This window comes from Passer domesticus, chromosome 4 (assembly GCF_036417665.1).
Source record: "Passer domesticus isolate bPasDom1 chromosome 4, bPasDom1.hap1, whole genome shotgun sequence".
NCBI lineage: Eukaryota > Metazoa > Chordata > Aves > Passeriformes > Passeridae > Passer > Passer domesticus.
The window spans coordinates 26,637,817-26,655,976 of record NC_087477.1 but is presented as its reverse complement, the minus strand read 5'-3'; the positions used below and the strand labels follow the sequence as shown (position 1 = coordinate 26,655,976).

At 40.8% G+C, this 18,160-nt stretch overlaps 1 protein-coding gene across 3 annotated transcripts; it reads right to left on the bottom strand.

The window, feature by feature from the left end:
- Positions 1 to 287: 287 nt before the first annotated feature.
- On the bottom strand, positions 288 to 16,209 carry PRMT9 (protein arginine methyltransferase 9). 3 transcript variants are annotated; one of them, XM_064416689.1, is made up of 14 exons: positions 16,086 to 16,209; positions 15,280 to 15,377; positions 14,524 to 14,736; positions 13,949 to 14,097; positions 12,847 to 13,083; positions 12,181 to 12,348; positions 11,023 to 11,125; positions 9,883 to 9,989; positions 7,803 to 7,995; positions 3,945 to 4,128; positions 2,122 to 2,833; positions 1,304 to 1,457; positions 785 to 907; positions 288 to 594 (listed from the first exon to the last, which is right to left on the bottom strand). In XM_064416689.1, exons 3-14 carry the CDS (start codon positions 14,707 to 14,709, stop codon positions 379 to 381), a joined length of 2,532 nt encoding a protein of 843 aa, XP_064272759.1. In that variant the 5' UTR covers positions 14,710 to 14,736; positions 15,280 to 15,377; positions 16,086 to 16,209; the 3' UTR covers positions 288 to 378. The 3 variants fall into 3 exon arrangements, with proteins under 3 accessions (XP_064272759.1, XP_064272758.1, XP_064272760.1); XM_064416688.1 differs by lacking the exon at positions 16,086 to 16,209 and adding an exon at positions 15,614 to 16,021 and having other exon boundaries at positions 15,280 to 15,431; XM_064416690.1 differs by lacking the exon at positions 16,086 to 16,209 and adding an exon at positions 15,614 to 16,021.
- Positions 16,210 to 18,160: the final 1,951 nt, after the last annotated feature.

The following is an 18,160-nucleotide window of genomic DNA, read 5'->3' as shown; positions in this document are numbered from 1 at the left end:
GAGCTGAATCACAGTTTGAGAAACAAGGACTCTGTCCCAAACAGCCACAGCTGTTTGTTGCTGGTACAGGTACCCAGGTGCTTTTTCCCCTCACTACAGCTGACCTGGTAGCAAAACTCTGTCCCACTGCTGCAGTCACTACACGAGCCAGCAATCAGGTCTGTGCTGCAGTGAAGACAATACCTCCTCTAGCTTGGTAGGATACCCTTGCAGTGCAAATTTTAATCCACCAGTGGAACCTAAGTGTCTTTTATTACAGCAACAACTCACCCTTTTTGATCAGTAAATAAAGTTTAGTCTTTAATACAAAGTAACAGCAGTGTTGTTCTGAACATTCAGTTTATGCATAGGTAATAAACAAATCACACAGGACATTCTTCACCTTTTAACTGTAATGCTGATATTGCTTTTATGGTGTTGGACATCAAGTACAAGTTCATCTCCAGCCTGAACTGGGATGGGCTCATCCAGAACAACTGCAGCTTGTTTCCAGTGTGAGGACTCATCAGATGTGTTCAAGCTATGGTCTTCGTCTAGGTGGATGTGATACCAGAAGGGAATGGCAGTGACCCGGCCAGACTTACAAATTTGTACCTAAAAATATTTAAAACAATGATTAGTTATACTTTGTTCTTTGAAACCTAAGTAGTTCAAGCCATTTCAATCCTTTTCAGAGACAGCTGCAGACAAATAAATCCTGTGTTGAAATGTTTAGCCTACAGGAGCAATTAAGAAGCAGCACTGCAGAAGAGTAGTTAAATGCACTCTGGGCCCCAGAACTCACCTTCACTTCTCTGCTGGGGCTGTTCAGCAGAGGGTTCATGAGATCCAGCCTCAAAAGCTCTGCTGGCTTGCTCAAGGGTACACAGGGTAATGTGGAGAGATCCAAATACACACGAACAGGTACCTGAAAGTATAGACCAGAACTTCAGGCAGCAACAGCCATTACAAAGGGAAAAGGTAGTGAACTTAATCATAACACTAAAGTTGCCAGGAATTACTGGAATGGCTGTCAGAGATAGACAAAATGCAAAATACAGCCCTCTAATCCCTTTTGAAACACTGGAATACAGTTGCCTGGGAACAGTAACAACACAGTCATTCTTCTCTACAGTAACAGGGACAAAACTTCCATGCCAGTTCTAAAACAAACATCACCCATTTTACCTTATCTCAAGGTCCCTGTGTGGTCACAAAAACCTCTCTTGATAATTTCAATTTTTTATAGTTCACACCAAATCTAAAAGAGCTAAACAGCTGCAGCTTTGAAACCATGCCTGGAAGCTACCCACCAGCTTCCTACCTTGAACTGGTTGATGAAAGGGGCTATATTAAACCCCAGGGTTGGTTCTGTTCCTTGAACAGCACTCTCCAGCAACAGAGACTCTGATTCTACAAGCATCCCATATACCAACACATACTGTGGGAAAATCTTCCCTCCACTGTGAAGTAAACACCTGTAAAATACGAGGGATTTCACCTGTAAAGCTGATCAATCAACAGCAATGAAAGAACAGTAAATGCATTTAAGAAAGGCACACTAGTTCTGTCTCTGAAGCCAAGTGTTCCTAGGCATAATGTGCCATCACTAAACAAAGGTTAACAGTAAGGTTTCCCTAGGCCCACAAAAGGGGACAAATCCATTTCACACTTAGTTACCCATTTCCATTATTGTACTTCTCCTCTGCCTTCCTTCCCACTCCTCCTGCTGGGGGGCACAGCAGCTTTGCTGCTGCCCCCCTGGCTGCTCTAACACCACGGGTTTGTGTTAGCAGGACCAGGTTGTTCTGACAACCATACATGTACACGAATCTAGGCTTTTCTAAACATGCACTAAAAGCTACCTTGGTTAGTCTTTGTTATCCTGCAAACCTATGACAGACCAAGGAATATGATCATCCATATTCTTGCATTAAAAAAAAAAAAGGAATCTGAGATGGTGGAATCGTGATGCTTTAAAAAAAAAAAAAAACATGCCAGAAACACTGGGAGGTTCAATCCAAAGAAAAACCCTTTTTCTACAGAAGTAGTAATAGTAATTACATAGTTACAAGGAATATTCTCAAAATTTTTCAGGTAATTACAGATTCCTAGGAATATTTTTGTCCTTTTATACTGTACCTGGATATTGCAGCCTTTTCCATCACTTCCTGCTGGATTAAACCTGATGTCTCTATAACATCCAAGATAATTATACTCCACAATTTGTCTGATTTGGGTCTCTGTAGCACCACACTTTCTTCTTCTAAGTGGCTGAGCCAAAACTCTAATGTTTCTTTAGGGAAATTGTTTGCTTCTGCAATGACGTGAAGTGCTGCCTGATGCTGATCTTTCTCAACAGAACTGTAGGCTCTAACTGGTCCAAGCTTGCCAGCTATAATTGGCAGGATGGAGAAGCCTTCAGATACATCTAAAACGTACAAAGCATCAGGATCCACACCTACAGAGCTCATGTTTTCATTCTCTTGGAGGTTTATCCCGCTGCCATGTCCATCAACGTCCATGGAGTGCAAGTCCTTGCTTGGATTTAATGACAGCAGCACTTTGCTCATGGCAGCTTTAAAGCATTCGTGGTAAGCTATGTCATTCAGCAGGGCTATTTCTGTGGATTCCAGCACACACACTGGAGAGCTGCCATCCTGTTTGGTGCTTGTCTGAAGTCCAGCCAGAGCATTACATAATTCAGCCTCATTGCCCAAACTCAGCGTGTCGTCTCTGTCACTGAAATCCATCCCACACTCTGAAGGCAAAGAAGAAATCTTCTGGATCTTCAAGTAGCAGTCTTGGCAGCAAACTTCCATCATCACAGTATCTCCAGTCTTCACAGAATAATCTTGGCAGAAGAGCATAATAAAGTCGTGTCAGTTACTTTACAAACACATCACTGAGGAGCCTTACAGTGCTTGAAACAAACAAACAAACCAACCAACCCAGCCCAATATCTCATTTGTTCATATCTGTGCCACAGTATGAGGACATCAAACCATTAAGAGTGTGTGCAGAGCAGGGTGACCAAGATAAAGGCCTCAGGGGAAAGGCTTATGAAGAGCTGAGGGCACTTGTTTTGTTCAGCCTGGAGAAGAGCAGGCTGAGGGAAGATCTCATCACAGTCCAGAACCCCCTCAAGGGTGGCAGTGGAGGGGAAGGTGCTGATCTCTCTCAGAGATGGCACATGAGGAAATGGAATGAAGCTGCATCAGGAAGTGCAGATGGGATATTCAGAAAAGGTGCTTCACCCACAGGATTATCAGTCCCTGGAACAGGTTCCCCAGGGTAGTAGTCACAGCATGCCAGAGTGCAAGGAGCACCTGGATAATGCTCTTAGACAGGTGATTTAATTTTAGGTAGTCCTGCAAGAAGCAGGAACCTGGACTCTATGATCCTTATGGGTCCCTTCCAGCTTGAGATATTGTAAGATTCTAGGAAACTGTGAAATAAAAGGTGGGTGAATAGAGAGTGGACACTTTTAAAGATTACACTACCAATGCCTGTATGTGGAGAGTATTCAAGGTGAATCCCACATGGGGCAAGGGGTAGGAATGTTTAGTTTTGTTTTTGTGGCAGTAGCAGCTAGCAATTCCTACCTCACCTTGCCCCTCTTCCTCTCCTAAGTCACAAGTGAGCCAGTCAGTAGCCCCACTTTTTGGAGATGCTCCACAATGCATTGAATTTAGTACAGAAGAAAGATTTTCATTAAGTTGGGTTTTCTCCCAGATCTCATCTTCTTAACAGCAAAGTCTCACAAATAAGCCCTGATGAAGTGACTGTGCTCTACAGACCAGAAACATGATCAGGAACCACCTCTCAGCTAATTGGTGTTGAACTTCCAATCCTATTTAGACTTCCTAATCTCTGAGATAAGCTAACTTATCAAAATGAAAAAAAAAACACCCCTAAATGAAACCAAGTTAATGTACCATAACAAGCAAACCCACAGGACATACCGAGGAGGCCCTGCACAGGATACACAGCCTGTTCCCAGCAAGTTTCCTCACTGGGACTTGTAGACAGAGAATGCTCATCATCAAGCTGCAGTACAAACCACACCACAACAGCATCCAGTATTCCTCCTTCAGTGACTGGCAGGCTGAGCTTCCAGGGCTTTCTAGATGCCAGGCTTTTCAGCTCCTGACCAAAGCAAAAAGAAAAAAAAAAAGTGAGGGAGTTTATTTCTATAAATAAAAATTTGGTTTCACTAAACTAAATAATCCAAAATTTCTGCACCAATCCATGAGAGCATCCAACAGAAACCTGAAGTTACCAAGCCTCTACAATACCATCATTACTACTCATTAGCATAGGAACTGTCTTCCCACATGCAAGAGCCATTTCCCACATGGACAGCCCACATCTGTGAGAAGCAAACAAGCCTACATCTAAGAACACACACATTTAAACTCACTGAAAACTGCAAGGAAGACTTCAGACTGGCAGGGCTTGCCTTACAAGAATGAATAAAAACAGAGCCAGGCTTTTGGCTGAACTCAAGCCAATGCTCAGGCGCATGTTTCACTTAAAACCTGTGTTCAGTCAGTTCTAGAAATACTGTGTACTGTGAATTTGCTCAAACACAAGCTTGCAGAGTCATTATAAGAATAGGAAGTCAAACATCTTTGTGGGCGTTTTATCTGCTATCTGGGCTGTGTAGCCCTTGTGTTAAAGGCATGTACAATCTCACTACTGGGAACACCTTAAGGTCTATCCTAAAGGGATCATTTATACATTCTCCAATACTCTACAGAGTTTTGAATATGTAACAGGAATTATGTCTTTTTCCATGTACAATTAATTTTTCTCAGGAATTACCTTCTGCTACCAACAGGTAGCAAAAGAGGTACAAAAGGACCAGCACTAATGTTTTAGTTCCAGCATAAACCAATTAACAGGAAGTCAAGCACAAGGGACCAAAGGTTCTCTCAAGTCACAGCCATTCTGCTTTGTAACAGCCCTTCCAAAACATTTATCAGCCTCCTGATCTGCTTACGTCAACACTTGTTCTCTTTACATTTCAATCTCAAAATACACATGGCAAAAGAAAAGTTTATGTCCTGCTCTGAGGACAGGACTAGCTGTCACATGCTGCATTTCTTATTTTCCCCTCTTTGTTCTGTGTTCTCCAAGAGCCTGTAAATCCCTCGTTTTACAACTGAGATGGCTGAGCAACGGGCAAGTTAAAATTACTGAATGATAACCAAGTTCACAGTGAGATGTCACTGCTCTCCAACAGAAGTGCTTTGCTGCCAGTCATCCTTTTGGTACCTCCTCAGCTAGTGAAGGAAAGAGGAGTCAGTGGAAGCTTTGCTGGCATCAAGCCCCTTGAAATAAGACAGCAAGAGCACAAAGCATGCATCTGGTTCTTGGTTTCTGGGGAGTTGGAGAGGCATAGAAGTGTACTTTATAGAAGTATTCTTCCTGATTATTCCTCAACAGCAGCAGGCCCAAGGTTCTCATCCAGTGGGTTCTAGTAACTGCAGTGTTACATTGCTATCACTTAAAAACACATTTAAAGGCTTATTTCAGCTTTCCCTGCTCTCTGCCATGCTGCTTAAACCATATTTATTTCTCACATTTGCCACTCTATAAATCTTCTTCTATTTTTTATGCCAATTGCAGATTTAAACAGCCACGGCACATCAGGATGGTAATTTATGAAATAGTCTTGTTAAGAGAGAGCAAAGGAAATAAAGCAATGGCACAGGACTAGGCAATAAAACCCCAAAATGATTCAATGCCACACATCCTCTGAATGAGAAAGACCTACAAACACAAGGAAAATATACAGCAAGAATGCAGTTATCAAGTTTCCTATGTCTTGATCCACAATTTCTCACATATTCCACACTGTAACTTCTCATGAAGGATTAGGAAGAGCCAAAATCTGTAACTGTTGGCAAAAGCACAGTTCCTTTAGGGCCTGAAAGTGAGACTGAGCTTTAATTACTGGCTGCAGAGGTAAACACTTCCCCTGCCAGTGGCACTGATCTGCTGCCAGCAAACATGCACACAGGCAGCACCAGGCTGGGAGCAAGTGTAATTACAGCCACACCTCATTCCCCTGCCTGGGAGGGACTGAGCTGCTGCTGCTAATAACAGCAGCAATAAAGTAATCACCATAAAGCAGCTGCTTTTTAAAAATTATTATTATTTGTGAATTTTGACTTCTTATTTATCTGATCTGCACTGATGTCTTTGAAATCTCCTACAACTCAGTTTGAAAAACACTGTTGTACTGTATTTTAAGCCTTCTTCTCAGTTCTGCCAGTTTAGGTCTGGACAGTTAGCATAAGCAGAATAAATGCAACATCCCTCAAGTTCTTTGAAATAGGAATTTAGAAAATAGGTCTTACAAAATACCTTACTAGTGCAAAGTGATTTCTTACCTGAATTTCTGTTCTTAGTTGGTAATTCTGCCACTGTTTTTAAGTTTAGGATTTTTTTCTTATTACAATAGGAACAAAGACAACTTTTTCTCATTTTTAGCTGCATTGATTGAACATTCAGGTATGGCCATGACACAATGCATTAAAAAAAACCCCAAAACAAAAATCCATGCTGGAAGTAACCTACCAGTGTTTGGAACTACCACATCTGCCCAGTGACAAAGTAACAACAAACAGTAACCAAGGATACCAAATCACATCAGTGATTCATAACAGAAGCATTTCTTCCTTTTTACTTACAATATCTTAATATTTCATGACAGGAGCACTCCATTAGTCTAACCAAAACTTCAAAGGAGCACTTCTGAAACATGATTTCAAGAATAACACTGTTCTTTACTCTTAAAAATTATCTTTACATGTTTGCCAGCAGGCAGATGCTTAAGAACAGACATCTCAGATGAGAGCAATAGTTTCTTCTTCTTCTCATCTCAGATGAGAGCAATGTTTCTTCTGAAGCAGAAGCAACATTAGGTCACAGAGATTGCTCCCAATAGTATACTGAAGAGCCTTGTCTTATTTCATTTTTCATCTCAGGATGTCAGACAAGCCAACTAGGAAAAGCTATTGATTCAGAAACTGCAACTCCTGGCCAAGCAGCAGCCAAGAATAATTTCATTTATATAACAGAATCTATTTTAAGCTCTGACTCAATGCCAGCTCCTCACCACAGCTCAATGAGCAAGAAGCACACCAGAGATCAGCTGTATCATCTTTTTAGCAAGCTCAGCTGCAGGGGCTGAGGTCCTTGCCTTCCAGTTCAGGCCTGTTTAGCATACACATACAAATGTATTTTGTGCTAAACACACAAAATTATGCTACTAGATTTTAGAATGCTCTGTTACAGAAATACCTTAAGATACAAAGAAGCTGAAGTGTGGAATCAAATGGTTGAACAGAATAATTTCTTCATCTCCTCTTTTACATTTACCCAGTAACATTTATATTTTTATGCCAGATGGAAAAATACAGCCTGTTTGTGAAGACTGACTTTAGAGAAATAAGCTAAATAAGCTCCACGACTACATAAATCATTTAAGATGGATCTCTTGCATCCTTCTTTCCCCTCCTTGTACTGAGGCCAGCAGCTCTTAGATCTTATGGTGAGGTAGTTTTTAAAGTTCCTTAAGCTATGCCAAATAAACAAAAAAATTCCACCTTCAAAAAACTTACAGACTGACATCTGAGGAATCACATCACCACACAACTAGACAAGCATCAAAACCAGCAGAGGATTTCAGAGCAGCCTTGCTAACTTTGCACTTGTGAACTGTTGTGAAGTTGAACCCAAAACCAAATGACATATGGGACTTCCACTACCATAAAAAGATTAGTTAGGAAGGGTGCAAGAAAAATCATTACCTGCAGATTGTTGAAATCTACTGTCATGACCTGACAGGGCTGTGTGAGGGCTCTGTAACCCCCAGGAATACGACTGAGCTTCTCGGTGGTGTAGGGCTCCACAGTTTCCTCTGAGCCAGCAGCAGCATATGTGGGACTGAAGAACTGTACTGAATTTGACAAGCACACACCAGCAACTTCTTGCATTCCCACTCTGGGAGTAAAGGCAAACAGAGGAGAAATTAAATGGCAGGTAATTTGACCAAAAACCTAAAGGAAATTATCCCTAGGCTGACTAATTATTTTTAAATGTACAGAATGTTAGAATAGAGAAGGTAAAAACCAGTAACACAGTTCTGTGGGGTTTTTGTCTTGTTCAGGGCACTCTAAAGCACAGAAAATGCACCTCAGTTTCAAGAATCAGAACTGAATGCTGTCACCAGAAACTAAGAAAAAGCCCAATACATATTACGAATTTCACTATATCCTAGGAAAAAAACCCCAATACCAATCAGAGCACAAGCAACAAAGCATAACTTAAAATTACTGAAACACTGGGACAGAATAAAAAGTAGAAGATCAGATCAGGCACAGAGAGATGGCTGTGATATGCAACATTATCAACAACTGGACTGAAAGGGGATTCTCTGAGCAAGATGAATCAGTGTTTGATGATAAATTAAACACACTTTCAAATGTACTTCAGGAAAAAAGTCATGTATTCATTTAATTCTGGGCTCTATGTCTACTTCTAACCACTCAGAAAAATTAAAGCATGAGGAAAAGCTCAAAGAAAAGTTGTATTAATTGTTCAAGGCGGAAACTGTGCTAGATTATATAAAAACCATGATAAAAGAGATACTTCCATACTGCTATTTCATTAGACCTCCTGCTCAGAAAAAACCATCCAAACGCCAAAGCTCTCCTGTAGATTGTGAAAACACTTGAGGAAATGTGAATCAGAATAATTCAAAGAGATCTGTGTAGCTTAAATCTGAAAACAGGCAAGTGTTTTACATAAAAACAGGACTTGCTAAAATAATCTTAAATATTCTTACTGGAGTAAAAAGGGATCTCAAACTATAAAGGCAAGAAATTTAAAAGTGACTTTTTTTCCTACAGCATGTAATGAATTTGTGACAATCACTTCAGTCCTGCTAATCACCTGACTTTAAGCTATTAAAATGGAACATCAATTCAACAATCCAAAGTTAACAGCAAATTAACTTTCATTGTATTTAAATTTTGTAAGTAACCGTCAATGCTCAGTTTCAAGGCAAAACCTCTTCAAATTGATGAATAATTAACTTATAAAAGAAACTATTTTGTGACCCTCTACCATGGGAACTTCTTTCTCTTTCTGGCCACTGTCCAGGTCTACTGCATTGGAGAAATCACTAATGGAGCCTGGCTGCTTTTCATCCAGTGCACTGGAGCTCCTCTAGAAGTCAGTATTTTCTCTAACTTATAACAATATTAATCCTAAACAAAATACCCCAAGTCCAAAACAAACCTCTGAGACAGAGACTGTCTCCATACAATGATACTGTTCTAAAAGATTAGAATAAATATGACAGTAATTGATACACTGTCAGAACTGGTCTCAGCAAAGGAACTCTACTGTATGCCCATTCAGAATTAGGCAAAGGACATTCAGACAGATAAAGACAGCTGGGGTTATCAACACTTAGGCTTTACAGGGGTTAGATCCAGGGTTAGATCCAGAAGTGAGGTATAGCAGATCATAAAGAGGGTAAAATGAGGATAAAGCACTAATCCAAGAATCTCCAATGCAAAAATCAAGAAGTAGTTTTACTAAGAAGGAATTACAGTTCTTTAGCATGTGTTAGAGGCAGGTATTTCAGCATAACTGTATGATTAACAGGTCCAGGAAATCTGAACCTCAAAGGGATAGGGAGGTGGGGCAAAAAAAAGACAGCCTGGAAAAGGGCTGAGGATGCTGAGAGCAGAAATCTTTTTTGTTGAACAGATAATCAGCCATTCGAAAAATAAAGTAAATTAGAATTGGTCAAAAAAACAACCAGTCTCTCTTCCCCAAATAAAAAATGTGGGCTCAAGCTGTGCTAGAGTTTAAACACACCTGTGATGTCTACGTATCTCTTTGCATTCCACTGCCATTCCAAATATTGTAGCACTTGCAGGAATAACTCTGCCATAGTTTCCAGCACTAATGTCTTGGTTTTTAGGCTGTGAAAACATGAACAGCAACATGCAATGAGACAGTGGCCTATTTCTACCATCACTGAAAAGCCTAAATTACATATTAGTGAGCCATTCAAGTGACAGTCAAAACATTGCTAAGTTCTTAGTGACTGGTAAAATCACTTCTCTTTGGCACTCTGTAGACCATTAAAGCAGTTTTTTAAATACAGTGTCTCAATATAACCAGGTATCAGCTTTACTCTTCAGTCTACTCCTTCCTGTGTGTAACTCTAACAAAATGCAGCTGGAAAAACACTGTCAGACTATACTGAAACATTCGAGGACTTTTCCATTATGCATCATTCCTGTACTTAACACTAGAGGTCACCAGTTTCAACTCAGTACAACAAAAGGTTTCAGCCAGCTAAAACATTTTTTAAAATGAGTTTGAATCAAGGCAAGGGCAAAATAAAGAGAAGTCCTTCTATTAGGATGAATATTAGCTTAACAGAGATTTGGCTATGTAAGACTCCTTGTCATACTACTTTGCTTAATGTACTAGCAAAACCACAAAATATAAGGTAAAATCTGAAACCCAGTGGAATTGCTCAGTCTTGCAAAAAGGTTCAAATCAGCAAAAATAAATTAATTTATTTTCCAAACTATAATTGAGTGTTCCCAAATGTTACAATGAGAAACACTACCATAATTCAGCATTTTCTGCCTAGATTGGCTGTACATTTAAAATCCACACAAACCCTTTTGCTGTTACTTACAAAGATGGGGGACAAAAAAGATTTAAAATAAATGAATGAACAGTGATTAAGAGTGAACCATCTGTGATGAAGGAAGGTTACAGGGAAACATGCTTTGCAAACACATGTTTACTCAGAACAGAGCTCACAGAAGTACAATGTAAGCTCTGCCCCACTGCCACTCACCAAAATCAAATTCATGGAGCAAGCCCAGATCACTCATTTTTAGCATACCAAAAGGAATGAAGCATTTACAAGACAACTGTTTCTCATTCCCATATGTCTGGAATGTGTGCACGTGCACAGGTACCCACACCACCTACCTTTGGCTGTAAAAGCAGATGTTCCCAAGCATGTATCAAGCTCTCCACAATTCCTTCTCCAAATAAACCAGCATCGACTGTTTCTGTGACAACCAAGGAAACTCTAGACAAGAAAAATATGATTTATAACGAACACTCCTGTCAACAATTTTTTTCTTTTAAAGAAAAAAAACCCACCATACCAATATGAGCCCAGAGCTCTTTCACCAGGAGTTTCAGTGTATGTGGACAATTTAATACTTCCAAAAAATTATGTGTTTTGAATTGCTGTCAGAAGTTATTGAAGATGCAGATAAAAGAGAGCAAATATTGAGCAAGAATTTACTGTAAAGCTTCTTGCTCAGCATTTATAAATAAGTTGTGTGGGTAGAATCTAGCCAAAACAGGAAGATGTTTCAGCCTGGGCACACAGCCAATGATACTGCAGAATACATCTTTTGTGCAATAGTGTGTACTCACGCATGTGTACAAAAAGGAATTAAAATCCCCAAAACTATAATCAAAACACAAAAAAAAATCCTACACAGACTAACAACCCTAAAATCTAAAGTCCTCTGGAATTAAATGAGAAAACATATGGCATAATAAGAGGAGACACTTCCAGAACAGCAGTAATTTATTAATAGCTGGCATCTAGTAACTCATTATGTACACTAAAGGGATACATGTATTACAGTAGCTCAGCTGATCAGGCAAGGCTTGATTGGCCTAAACCAGGAGCTTCATCATTTCCAATCACGAGCCTGTATCATCACCATAACTTTATTAAATGTTGTTAACTCAATCTATTCAAAGGCTGCAGAAGTGAGCCACAAGATCTTAGAAGTATAAAAGTGTGCTAAAATTACTTTTATGACACAGTAATCTGATTTTTTTCCCGTTGCTGCAGCATCATTAGATATGCTCCAAAGCTCCCACCATCAAAGAATTAAACTCCTTAATTTAAGACATTGTTGGTCTACCAACAGAAATTAGAATGATCTGAAGAATATGTTGTCATTTCTGCTCTTTAAACACATAAAAGATACAGAGAACCTTCTCACATTATGAGCAATATTACAGAACTGTTACTTCCTGTTTAGGCCACAAGACATTTCCTATTTTCTTGAAATGATGAGCAAACTCAAAATGCCATCAGAAGAGAAAGCAACAACGTACCTTTCAGGTATGTGCTTTGGAATTTCTATATCAAGTGACTTCAAATGCAGAAGTTTGATCTCTCTTTCCATATTATTTGCTGCCACCACATCACGGGCAAGTTCATACATGGTTTTGGATAACTCGCAGGCATAGACAAAAGATGCTCCCGCCTTTTTTGCAAACATACTGAAAAACAAGAATCAGGGTTTTTCCCCTCCTCCACATCTGCTTCATATTTCTACCAGTTCAAGTCTAAAAACCATCCTTAGATTATCTGGTATCTCTTGTGTGAACACTGATATTGCACAAGTTGATACTGTCTTAGTATGTTATCAGCAAAAAAACCACCAAAGTTAGCATAAGGGCACTCCCTCAGCTATGCTGAATCCACTCTTTACAGTCAATATTTAAAGACAGGACAAATAACATTACAGCTTCAAAACCCATGTGAGTACTTCAATCTCAGCAGCACTTACCATTGCAAAAAGCATCTGCAACAAGTAACAAAAAATGTTGCAAAAAATACTACTCCAGACTCACTGGCTTCTGAAAGCTTTGCTTGTTTTTTTAAGTTCTATCTCCATAAAAAGATCAAAGCAGTTATTTCTTCCACACCCAGCCAAATTTTGTCAGGCAACCAACACTTTTCTATGAAATTCCTGTGAAGCCTGTGTTGTGGCATACCTCAAGATTCCCGTTCCCGTTCCGATATCCAGGACGGATTTGCTCCCCGAGTGCACGGCGCTCTCAATGGCCCTGAGGTAGGTGAGGTTCCTCCTGGCATCGTTGAGCATGATGAAGTGCCAGCGCTCCACCAGCCAGTTTGCCACGCGGTAAAAATTCTCCTTGGCGTCGGCAAAGTCGGGGTTGAGCTTCACTGCTTTATGAAAATAGCCAGCTGCCTCGTCTCTGAAACCCATTCTAAGAGCAAAAGTGACAAACAAATGGAAAGTAGGCATGCAGCTGTGAACATCTGAGGGTCTGTAAAGAGGTCTTACGTCAGCTAAAAGACAACAGAAATATTTTGTGTTAGTTGGAAAAATTATCTTTAGAAACAGAGCCATTACTTTATGAAAAAGAATGATTTATAGCTTTAGATCAAGTCACTGTAAAATGCAAAGCCAGCTCAGAAACACCACTGTGTGCACCAACCTTCATACACTACTGCATCTTCTGACAAAGTAAAATGGGTTTTATTTACAAGAATTCACTGCAACAACACGACAGCAGCAGCTCTGCAATCCAGTCTCACAGATACTCAAGAGAATGTTAGAGACTCAAGAGAATGCTATAAAACTGTGGGTACTCTATTTAACTGGAACATCCTGCAAAACCACCAAATTTTTGAGTTGCCAGCTTTTGCATTAAGTGCCAATTTTAAAAAAAAAAAGAAATTAAAAGAAACCAAATTGTGAATCTGAATCAAGTCTTAATGATGCCTAATAATCTCAAATCAGACAGCACTGAAAAAAGCCCTAAATCTACCAAATATTTGTATACATTTTAATACAATGCTCAGAGAGGTGTTAAGACAAAGAAGTTACAAAAAGGAAACCTAACTAAAACTACCTGGATTATGATCTATGATTTCAGTCTTAAAATTCCAGCCTTAGAAGAACTGAGCAACAACAAAACATGGTGGCTTTTTCCCCCCACTTTTGCTGTGATTTACAACACTTATTTTAGAACTGGCTACTCTTTTTAAGCTATTTGAGACCAACAGATTTGAATGTGTCTGCATTCACAACGTGACCCTTACAAAAACTGAATATACATCACTGCAAACCTGAAGAGATGTTCTCCCATACTGTTACAGATCACTTCATCACTGGGATACAGCTCAAGTGCTTGTTCATAGCAGTTAAACAGATCTTGAATCCGTGCCAGAGAATCCAGTTCTTCTGCCCATTTAAAGAGAGTATACTGAAATGTTTCCTAGGAAATAAAGCACAGACCACTGAGGTGCTGGGACTTGCCAGAAGTAGGGAACTGAGCCCTGGAAACATCTGGAGGTGTCCTGACATACACCTGGACACCCACAGACGAGGATCAGCACCCAGCAGGGTTTACTGAGAGCCTGCACGTATGCATTAATGCATGCTCCAATACTAACAATACTCCAATACTGCCCTGCTTTTATTAAATGCCATTGACACACAGAGACTAAAAGAAGTTTCTGTGAACTCCCTTCATACAGAGCTTATTAAAGAAATAGTTGGCCATCCCAATTATTACTGATTTTCCAATTCTGTCTTCAATAAAAGCAGGAATCAGTTACATGCAACAAACCACAAAACATGTCACAAAGACCTCAAGATAATTAGAGTACATAAAATTCCAAGTAATTCAAAGAGCACTTACTTTGACAGTAGTTTTTAACTCAGGAGCTAGATTTAGTACCAGGAGATAGTGAGCATATGCAGTTCCAAAATCCTGGTTCTCCAGGCAATGCTGAGCACTCTGCAAAGATCTGGAAACCAATTCCCGTCTGCTGGCTTCTCGGCCACTCCTGTGGTTAGAATGAAGTTTGGCGTTGGAGTTGGGCATTCTGAAGGATGTAAATACTCACTTATTCTAAAAAAAAAAAACAGAAACAAAGAAGGTCACACATACTATATACTGCAGGTCAAAACGTTTGTACACAAAGTTGACAGATCAAAAAATATTTCAGTTTTCACTGGCATTTAGTAAAGACATCTCCCGCCAAGTCCTAAAGACTTAAAAACATCTAATCTTTATGCTGCTGGTAATTCCATCAGCTCTGAGTGTTCACCATTCAAAAGTCAAGTGTGTACCACATCTAGGTTAAACCAGGTGTTCTGGAAACAGATTACATTTCTCACTTTGTAAAATTTATTTTCATAACAGACATTTTAGCATGTCTCTGACCAGACAGTGTGGCACACTGGCAGTTTATGCACTCAATAAATTTCACAATCAACCACAAAACCTGCAGGTTAAATTTCTTCTCCTTGAACAACAGCATCTTGATAAAGCAAAGCCCCACAGAGCTAATGAGTTTGCAGTTTATTTTACACAAGGCATCACGGCGATTTTTTCCCTTAAGAAAACATTAAAAACAGCGACCAGAAACAATGTGCACATTTTTATACTTGCCTGTGTTACCGCTGTAACTCCTAAAGGTGCTCAGGTGAGCACGGCTATGTAGAGACAGGTCCCAAAGCTGAAGAACACGAGGGTTTCGTGCAGAGGGACTGCAAGAAACACAACACCATCACGAGTAGACTTTTTTTCGTTTGTTTGTTTTCCTGAAAATAGAGTAAAATAAATAACACAGCGCAGACCAAAGCCGGGGATGCCCCGGGGCAGGGCGGCCGGGGGCCGCGGGGCTCCAGGCACTGCCCCACGAGGGGCTGCCCCGGCCGGCTGCGGGGGGATGTGGGGGGCTTCCCCTGCCCCCGGGCACCCCCTGCTCCAGGATCACCATCACCTGCTCCAGGATCATCCATCACCGGCTCCAGGGCCAGCCGTCAGGGGCCGTGCGCGGAGCGGCTCTCCCGGGCCGCGGCCATGGCGCTGCCGGGCCGGAGCCATCGCGCAGGCGCCGGGCGGGCGGCAGTGCTGAGGGTAAAGGTGTTCCCGTTGCCCACGTCCCTTCTCGGCCCGCATCCACGCCTCTGGAAGCCGGCAGTGCAGCTCGTGCTAGCGCAGGGCTGTGGAAGGGATCCGCAGCCGTGCCCGATGCGGTCCCTTGGCGGTCCGGGCTGTTCGGGGCTGCTCGGCCCGCACGGAAGAACCACCACCTTAAACATTGCCCCGCGCTGTGAAGGCCCTGCCTCCCTGCACCGCCCTGCAGTCACGGTGCTCCCGACTCTAAGTTTTAATTCCCCTCTTGGTAAGTTCCCGAGAACCTCAGATGAGAACAACACAGGCTTTAAGTAATAAACAAGCTTTTCTTGGACCTTTGATTGAGAGCTCTACCCGGCAGGAGCAAAATCCAGAGCTCGGCTCCACATCTCAAGTTCCGTATCCTGCTCCCTCCCACGCCTGTGCCATCACTTCCCTTCCCTGTGTCTGCTCCGGGGAACAGCCCCATTCAGAGCCCCGGAGTGCAGCTGGAAAAAGGCAGAGTTCATTCGGTCATGTCCTACTTCTGGGACAGGAACAGGCCGCGGCATTGTTTACTAATTATCAAGTGTTTGGAAGCGGCTCATCTTTGCTTTCCCGTTTTAAAGCATGAATGCAGCTCTTCCATGCTTTTACAGCTGTGGATATTGTGTGTGCATGCCCTTTTAGAAACAAATGAGCGTTGTGTAAAAATGCCAGGCCAGCATTTTGAACAAGATGAAAAGAGCACATACGGAGTGCGAGCGTGAGTCTCAATGAACAGTTTAGCTGTAGAAGCTGAACTGTGAGTTGTGCTAGAAAAAATATAATTGTGTTATGTTTTTTCTAGCACCTGGGCTGAATGAAGTCCATGAGGATGTGCAAGTATCAGTATCAAAAAAGTATCAAATACTTCATATGAGGACTGAGCTTCAAAGGAGGATATAATACCTTATTCAATCAACTTGTTGATTTGTGCCAACAAGTCTTCAGTTTTGGAAGAAGGAAAAAAAAAAAAGCTGTGAACTCTAAATTAGTTACAGATAGAGAGCAAACTTCTTGGACTTTGGCTTAATTATGCTTTCTAGCTAGACAATGATAGTATGAGGCAAAGAAAATGTTAGCACCTGTGGGACATCACGAGCGAAAATGAGAGAAAAAACACAGTGCAGTTATCACCTGTGGTCAGTGAGGTGTAACAAGAGCTGGATTGTACCAAATACTGTAATGGGAAATTATCTCTGGCCCTCCATGGTTCTCCAAATGAATTCAGCTGTATTTTTTGTCAGAGCAAATAAATGCTAGTGGGTAGCATAAATTCTTTATAATGCATATTTTTAAGCACAAATGAAATAGTACTGTGTGCTACTTTGACCCATTTGTGAAGATTACTAAAATATGGCAGTGTAAAATCCTTGGAATTCACAAGAGTCATTTCATTTCAAAGGCTGGGGAGGCTACTTGTTAATTTCACACTCACATTTTTTTGATGGAACACTTCAGGAAAAAAATGGCCCCAGGATGCAATACTTTGTAACACTGACAAAACATACAGCTGCTTTCTAAAATAATTTGTTGGGTAAAGCTTGTGCTGTAAAGGAGTGCCAGAAAGGAATGCCCATCAGAGATATACATGATTTCCATAATAATCATCAGATTGGCTGACAGTAGAATAAATAAGGTTGGTCTGCATCGTGGGTGGTTGCAGACCAGTCTGTTTACATACATGAACTGCTGATGGATGAGAGGAGAGGGAGCATGCAGCCTCGAGGTATCTCACATATGCATCACACCCCTAAGGTCTTACAAGTCAACTGCAATGACACTGTCATAAGCAAAATGGGAGTGAAGGAAACTCTTTAAACCCTCTGTTAAACCCATGACAGAGGTAAAAGTGCTTAGACAAAGACAAAAAATTGTAATGCCTTGGAAGGCTGCTGTTGCTAATGATGTTTTGAACAACACAGCTGTGTGCTAGAAGTGGTGGGAGCTGATATAATTCCCTGTAACAAAACATCTGTAAAACTGAAAGTTAAATTCACTAATTTCTAATCTGTCTCTCCTTAACATGCAGCCTGGAAATGCAATCAGCCACACATCAGAATATCATCTTTCATAAAAATCAGAATGGTGATCTGAAGAGAACGTAAGGAAGGTAAGATGGAACAAGACGTATGATATGCTGGTGTTTGCCTATTGTATAAAATGACTTGAAGAGGGTATTTCCTGAAACCATGCTTGCAGTGAATGTCAAAGGAAAATAACCAAAGCAAAGATAAATACACAGTTTATGGACAGGATATTGCTACAGCTTCACACAGTCAATCTATGTCATAGTCTCTTAAAAGAAGCTACAAGAAGGCTGTAAAATTTGATGACCTTGAGTAGGGAGTGGCAGAAAGCAGAGATTTTTCTGATATAAAGCCACTTT

Bases quoted from the DNA above. Each gene is read 5' to 3' on its own strand.
- PRMT9 (XM_064416689.1), bottom strand. From the start codon at position 14,709: ATGCCCAACTCCAACGCCAAACTTCATTCTAACCACAGGAGTGGCCGA. The intron at 11,126-12,180 runs GTACGTTGTTGC...TTTCTTGTCTAG, and splicing joins CCAAAGCACATACCTGAAAG to AGTTTCCTTGGTTGTCACAG. The intron at 1,458-2,121 runs GTACAGTATAAA...CGTATTTTACAG, and splicing joins GAAAAGGCTGCAATATCCAG to GTGTTTACTTCACAGTGGAG.